This window comes from Lactuca serriola, chromosome 1 (genome assembly GCF_051521515.1).
Source record: "Lactuca serriola cultivar US96UC23 chromosome 1, Lser_US96UC23_V15, whole genome shotgun sequence".
Taxonomy (NCBI): Eukaryota; Viridiplantae; Streptophyta; class Magnoliopsida; order Asterales; family Asteraceae; genus Lactuca; species Lactuca serriola.
Window position 1 is genome coordinate 204592875 of NC_136408.1, and position 7995 is coordinate 204600869.

At 33.0% G+C, this 7995-nt stretch overlaps 1 protein-coding gene across 1 annotated transcript; it reads left to right on the forward strand.

The window, feature by feature from the left end:
- The first annotated feature begins 6987 nt into the window (after positions 1-6987).
- On the forward strand, positions 6988-7341 carry LOC145065576 (uncharacterized). The gene has a single exon (XM_079012609.1). It carries the CDS (start codon positions 6988-6990, stop codon positions 7339-7341), a length of 354 nt encoding a protein of 117 aa, XP_078868735.1.
- The last annotated feature ends 654 nt before the right edge of the window (positions 7342-7995 follow it).

Below are 7995 nucleotides of genomic sequence, written 5' to 3' on the forward strand. Positions count from 1 at the left end.
GTTGACTTTGATATGACCGAAAATTGACGGTTGTCACAATAAGAATCTGCACTAACTTTTGAATATTTGTTTTGTCAGGGAATGGTTCTTGACACGAGAATTTTATATGTCAAGAGGACAGTGGGAGTTTCAAAGATCTTGAAAAGTTTCAAGAACTAATCAAGGGTATTGTTTATCGAGCACACGACTTGAGGTTTGTAACCTATCGTGTTGACATATTCTTGTTTGTATGCCCATTCCAGTTAAAAGTTGACTATGCATGTGAGTTCTATGAGTTCTTAATTGTTTACATAACAACCTGGAAGTAATGGTAGGCCCTTGTGCTGCCAAGTGGCAAGAAGTTAAGATTGCACGAGTTCAGTCCATATGAGTTTGGATTTGTTACTAACCTTGTCTTGTGATTATGGTTTTGACAAATTCACATGGATAGGAACACATACACCATAAAAATGTAAGTGTCATAAGGTTTCTCTTCGATTCATGAAAATGATGGTGAGGAAACGCTTTCACTAAGTAGATTTTAAGTAGATAGCAATTGTGATATTTTCATTCTCAAAGTCGTTAGTGGAGCGTGTGTGGTTAACCGACACACTAACTTGGACTTGTGAGAAATGGCAAAGGTCTAAACAATTGAGACTATGATTACGACATCCCTCTTCATGGTTCTAAAAATTGTTTAGACATTCATATGAACTGTCTAAGGAAAGGTGTATGATTTTGATAAAGTTTTATCAAAGCATCTTGTATCATAAATCTGAACTTTGGTAAGAAAGTCAATAAAGTACTGATTTCTAGAAGTCCAGCTGATTTTTGGATACATGTCAAAGCTAGTGGGAGCATAAGTGTTATGCTAATAATTATCATGTTAGTGGGAGCATGATTAGTATGTTAAGTGTTGCAAGTTAGCAATGTTAATTATAGAAAACAAAAGTTTCAATTTGCAACATGTACTTTGCAGGGTTTTAAAAGTTGTTTTGCTATAATTAAGGGAAAGGAAATTATACTTCATTTCAATTCTAAAAGCTTAGATTGAGATTTTAATCATTCTTTAGTCAAGGATATATATATATATATATATATATATATATATATATATATATATATATATATTGCGTTCTCAGATTTGATTATGATTATGGCATCCCTCTTCATTGTCAAATTTTGAAAACATGGCAAATAAAAATATTGTAGCAAAACACTGGTCTAGGATCATGTCTTTACGTGAGACGTCATGAATCATATCCCATATGCTTCAAGTATAGGATCGATTACATGTGCTATAATATTTATCCTTTCTAAATTTTCCAAATGCCTAGGGCATTAAGAGGGAAAAAGGACTAGAACTGGATATGACTAAAATGATTAAGCAATTATCAAGGGCAATCTAAGGTTCACCAAAGATTGGTTGCTCATGGACAGTTGGAAGTATAATGTTAATTTTGGAAGGACCATATTGACATATTCTGAAAAGAGGAAACTCTTCTTCAGAAGTGATAGTCAAAATAAGAATCTGGAAATGTTTACATAGGTGGAAGTTGTTCTTTAAATCTATGTAAGATTAGAAAACTTAATGCAAGAAGGATGTTCAAAGGAATGTACTTTGAATTTGAGACTTCGTTTCCATGGAATTGCTCTCCATTGGAATACTTTGTAATGTTTTGTTGCCGAGTCTCTATGACTTTTGTGCATAGTCATTACAAGAGGACCAATGCATATGTGTTTAAAACCTAATAGATTATAGTAAATGGCAGGAATTTGGTATTCTTACATTTACGATAAGGATTTGGTATTGTGAAATGAGCATCATTGGAATCATTTCCAGTTGATCTATTTCACAAAGTAAGGATCACAGACAAATATAGTGTGCATAATTGGAGTATGACATAATTATTGTTTGGACAAACATAGTGTGCATGCTTGGAGCATGACATGACTATTGTTTTGATTTAAGTATAAATTTGATTATTCAAAACATTATACAGTGAATAATAAGTACTCAATATGGTGTTTAAATAAAATGTGTTTTATTTACTCTCAAAGGTTCTTGGGGCCATATAGGATTAGTATTATTCTTTTGTTTCACTTTGCATGTTTTGACTTCCCGAATAACTAGGTTATTCAAAATCACCATAGTCAATAATACTTTGGAAGTAGGTATGAATCAAGACTGTCATGAATGGGTATGTAGTTTGTCTAGGTGGCCTAGACATAGCTGCAATATTCATGAGTGCTCTTGGAATAAGATTCGAGTATTGGATTAAACCCACGCTCATTTGACACACTTCATGGATTTAGCACGAGTGATCATGAGACGATAATATCTTATATTCTTCAAACGGTAACATGTGAGTTGTAGTAACTTGACATATGTAAACGCAACTAGTAACTTGGTTGTTATAAAACATATCGTTGTGTGTAATTTGATGAGTAAGTACAAGCGAACATATGGGTCGAAGTTTATCCATTCCTTTTACCCTTAGAGGGATAAAAGCGATCTCTGTGGGCCCCTCGATGATTTAGTGATGAAAAACATAAGTGCTCGGCCGGGCCTGGACTGATTTGATTTGTTCAATTAGTCAGTCGTCATAAATCAGAAATCAGGAAACAAAAAATGGACAGAGAGAATGATTATAATCCATGTCTCAGTCCATATGATATCTAGAATGGAGGAATATATGATCCCTTATCTAATGGACACGTCATTGACTAGGTCGGAGTTCGACAACGGCTTTTAAGAGCTACGATTGCTAGTCGGGATCTTGGAGTCATATGCAATAATAGTTTTAGACTTATCCAAGTGGGAGACTGTTGGATTAGATGTCTAAGCCCATAACTATTATTGGTATGTATTCGACCCGAGAGTAGCATGGTCCATTTGGGTTGCATAACACCAGGACAATTTGTTAGGATGGATTCTTGAGAGAAGGTTATATATGATTTATTAATATATTATAAGTTCTAATATATTAATATGAAATCATATTTTTTAATTAGTATTGATAAAAAATTAATAATTTATATTTATATATGTTGGGCTTATGATTCATGTTGGACCAAGTTTATGTATGGATACATACAGAGTTGGCCCGCATGAACCATGGATCATAAAACCCATGGATATGGATTTGGGTTATACCCATGACTCTTGGAATCCAACATATAAATATAATAGTACATGTGTAAAAACGTCACTTGAACACTTGAAGTTCTTGGAGTCCTTGGAGGTGTTTTTGGTGCATGAAATTCTCTTTCAAGAGTCACCTTTGTTCTAAGTGAGTTGTGATTCCATTTGAGGTGCAACACTTATGGCACTAAGTTCATAAAGGCCAAAGTCTTTCAAGCCACACCAAATACATCAAGACTTCAAGCCACGTAAAATGTATTTTACTCTAACTAGTATCTTGTATTGTTTATGTCAAATTGCATGCTAGTTATAGGATTAATACCTTGGAAGCACCATTGCATGTATAATTAGTGAAAACATAGATCCAAGATATTTAGGGTTGTATGTGCACCATAGGATGTTGTAGTATACTAAAACCATCAATAACTTCATGGATTATACCAAAAATCTTTCTTTCTGCTAATCGAACATGTACTTCTCCCATACTAGACGTATTATTTATTAGACGCATTCTAAAGGCAATATATCACTCTTACGATATCTTCCAATAGGTATCATTCAATATCGTAAGCCTTCTCATTTCCTCAATTTACTTAACTCACTACGAGTCTTCACCATGATGTTTTGCACACCAAAGCAGTCGTTTGGTGTATCAAGACGAGAATATAGATAGAGGAAGGTTTAGATGCGTATTCCTCCTTATTACTTCAAAAAGTTACATGCTAGTTCTAATACCATATTTAAACGTTTAGAAAACATGTGCACATAAAGTTTCTAGATCCAGTCGGCAACAGACCATAGATCTGATCAAACGATAGCATCATATAGCATCACAAATCATTTAGCGCATAAAAGCATTTTAGGCATCTTCCTTAAAGAAGCTAGTGCTTGTGCCTATTTAGGTGTACTACCTAAAATATATTAGACACACTCCTCACGATCATCGCTTAGCATTTTAAGTTTAAGTCTAGAAATTTTCCTAAAATTCCTACTTCACTTAAACTATTGCTCTGATACCAACTGTGACATCCCAATTTTCACGGTCAGAAAAGACCGATTTATGCTTTATTTTGAAAATCAAAGTAACCATTTAAAGAAAAGTGTTTCAAAATTTGTTCCCAGAAAAACATGATAAACACGTTATCAAATCATTTCCGAAGAAATGTATTTTATTCATTTTAAAACAGTGGGATGTCATCGTCAATACAGAAACATAAGCATAAACAGACCTTACATTTGTTATCACTAGTGTTTTATATCTCCTAAATTTCTCAGTGTAATGTAACTTCATATCGACAACTGTGATACAAATAAAATGAGTGGGTTAGGTTAGGAAACCTGGTGAGTACATAGGGTTTTCAACCCACAATAATATAATTATTATGCTTAAACATTAAACAATCAACCCAATTACCCATCCCCATTATATTCTTTACTCTTAAGGATCTACCCTAAGAATCGGTTATTCCTCGTTCATTCGTTCCTAAGGATTATCCTAAAGAATAGGCACGAAGTCCATCGTCGCCAAGGTTTATACAACAGGCACTAAGTCCATAGTCTCCAAAGTTTATACAATAGGCACTAAGTCCATAATCAACAGGGTTTAGGCACTATGTTCATAGTCGCCATGGTTTATACAATTGGCACTAAGTCCATAGTCACCAATCTTTACTTATATCCTCTTTCATCCCTCCTCATTCATCTACCCATGTTTTACCCAACATATTCGTAGATATAAAATACATATACAGTTTAAATCACTTAAAGCATGTATAAATTTTTTCATCCAACATAGATCTCAAATAAACAGATAATATGCACACATAGCACGTAATTTATATAAAATACTTCATATATATCTGTAAGATGAAAGTAACTATGTACTCACTTGTTAAAGTGATGATTCCAAACTCGGACAACACTTTGCTTCTTAACAATATAATTTCCTTCGACGAAACCTAATATTATTACCACTAGATTTTAGTCTAATATTTACGGTGACTAATTATTAGTCTTAGCATTATTATTATTATATAAACATTTAAACAATATTTTCCAACCACTATGTACAGACAGGGGCAGACATAAAACATCGGAAGGCAAGACCATTTTGGCATAGAGCACTTCTGAAATCCAACAACCCTATGCGGCCCTTTAAACCAGATTCCCCCTACAGTGAGTAGTTAAAAAGATATTATAACGACACTTATATAAGTCATAATAATAGTCCAAATATTTTTAATAAGTTCATAATAATAATACTAATTTTAAATATAAGCTATATTTAAAATAGGGTAAGCATAACTTACTTACAAGGGTTTTTGCTAGGAGTCGGGCTCTGCAGGGGCAGAACTTCGTCGCTGAATCTTTCTATGAAAGATTCTTGCAGCGCTTCAGCGCTTACCTTACTATACTAAAACTACAAAAAGAGAAGTCTTATCACGAGGGACCGAAATGCTCGGGGGATAAGAAGATAAAGACTCTTGAATCAAGAGAATGGTGCAACAAATATGAGAGCCTTGAGGCTCTTATTTATAATAGTTGAATTTTCAAAAACCACCATTTATATTTACTTAAATGACTAAACACCCCTTTATAATACAATTTTAAATAGATTTAATGATATTTGTACTAAACTAATGTCGAAAGTACTTAAGATTAGTCTTATAATGACCACATCGTCGATACCTTTCTAATGATATATATATATATATATATATATATATATATATATATATATATATATATATATATATATATATATATAGACGTATATATGATTTACGCTTTATTTTAATACGTAAATGTGCTATAAAAAATTAATAATCGTTAATACGAACTCCATTTTGACATTCTTTATATCCACACATTGATATTTACGAGTACTACAACTTTGATTTTGATGTTGTCAGCTAATTCTCATTCTATCTCAGCTTTACAAAATTGTATCGAATTTGTCCCGCTCGAAGAGTAGGGACCAAGTTTCGTCCATATCTTTAACATACGAGCTCTATTATCGACGTTCTTTATATCCACGCGTTGGTATTTATGAGTACTACAACTTTCGTTTAAACTCCATTGGCTAATTCTCATTCTATCTCGAATTTACAAATATGTATCGAATTCGCCGCGCTCGAAGAGTAGGGTCTAACTTTCGTCCATATCTTTCGCATACATGCTCTGTTTTTTACTGTCTTTTTATTGTTGAACTCCTATTAACGATATCTTCATTTCTCTTTTAGACTTTTTTGGTTAAAAATCGACTGATCTAAAATTCGAATTTTGGGTTGTGCACTACTATACTAAATCTTATAAAAATCATAACTTCCTCATACGAAGTCAGATTTGAACGTTCTTTGTATGCACACTCTCGGTTTAACATATACTATTTCTTTTGTTTAGATCGCTAAGGCTAGAATGTATTTTATCATAAATTCACTTTTCACGATTCCCGGTGTTGTGCCGGTTTTGCCATAAAACTTCGACGAGTCATAACTTCTTCGTTATAACTCAGATTTCGACGTTCTTTATATGTACGGAACCCTTGTGAAATATACTATAACTTGGCTATGATTATTTATTCTAAGTAATATTATATAAAAATTCATTTATGACGCTTATTGTCTCTAAATTGACTAGCCCGAATCTGTGGGCATTACACTTATCATTTGGCATGAAGCTTCGACGATGCACCATCATTGGTTTTTAGACAAAATTTTGGAGGGAAGAACATTGTATTTGGAGGTGATTTTAGACAAAATTTTCCAGTAATACGAAGAGGCAATTGTTCAGATATTGTGTAGGCATCATTGCATTTATCCATATTATGGCGTGAATGTATAGTTTCATGTTTAACAATAAGCATGGGGCTTCAGATTGGTTATCCAACTAATCATTTGGATGAGACAAAAGAATTTGATGAATGGATTCTTAAAACCGGTGAAGGTAATATTGGTGGTATTAATGAATGCGAAACGGAAGCTGAATTTCCTAAAGACGTTATTTTTTCCTCTATAGGTGACCATATTCATTCAATTGTATGCACCATTTATCAGTCTTTTGAAGACCATCTAGATGATTCATCATATTTTCAAGATAAAGCAATTTTGGTCCCCACAAATGAAGAGGACGATGCTATCAACGGCTATATGTTAGGATTGATGAAATATGAAAGGAAAACATATTTGAGTTCAAATTCTTTATGTGAGGCAGAGTAAACAAATTGTTTTAAGGAATTATTTTACTCTCCAAATGTGTTGAATGCTTTTAAGGCATCTGGAATCCCCAACCATAAACTTACGAAATATAGGTGTTCCTATCATGTTACTTCGTAATATCGACCAAACCATAGGTTTATATAATGGTACTAGGTTACAAATTGTTAGGCTTGGAAAAAATTTCCTTGAGGCATGAATTATAACTAGTAGATTCTTCAATGAGACTACTTATATAACTTTCATGAAGTTAACTTCGTCTGATAAAAGAATCTCTTTCTTTTTCAGTGGAGACAATTCCCTATAGTTGTTTGTTTAGCCATGGCCATCAAAAAGAGTCAAGGAAAAACATTATCAAATGTTGGACTGTATTTGCGTAGACCCATCTTCACTCATGGGCCATTTATATTAGTTATTTTGCTTGTCACAAGTAAAAAAGGCTCGAATGTAATCAAATTTCATGAAGAAGGCCGTCCAACTAATAAAAGAAATTTTTTGTCTACAAAGAGGTTCTCAACGATTATGGATATTCAAACATTTCATTTTATTTTTAGACATTTCAATATAACCAATAAAGTGAAGTCTGTTTCTGTTACTTTATATTTTAATTATTGTGTTGTTATATTATAACTTTATATGTATTGTTTTATATGTTCC

What these genes read in the sequence shown, in the direction of transcription:
- LOC145065576 (XM_079012609.1), top strand. Translation starts at nt 6,988, where the DNA reads ATGGGGCTTCAGATTGGTTATCCAACTAATCATTTGGATGAGACAAAA.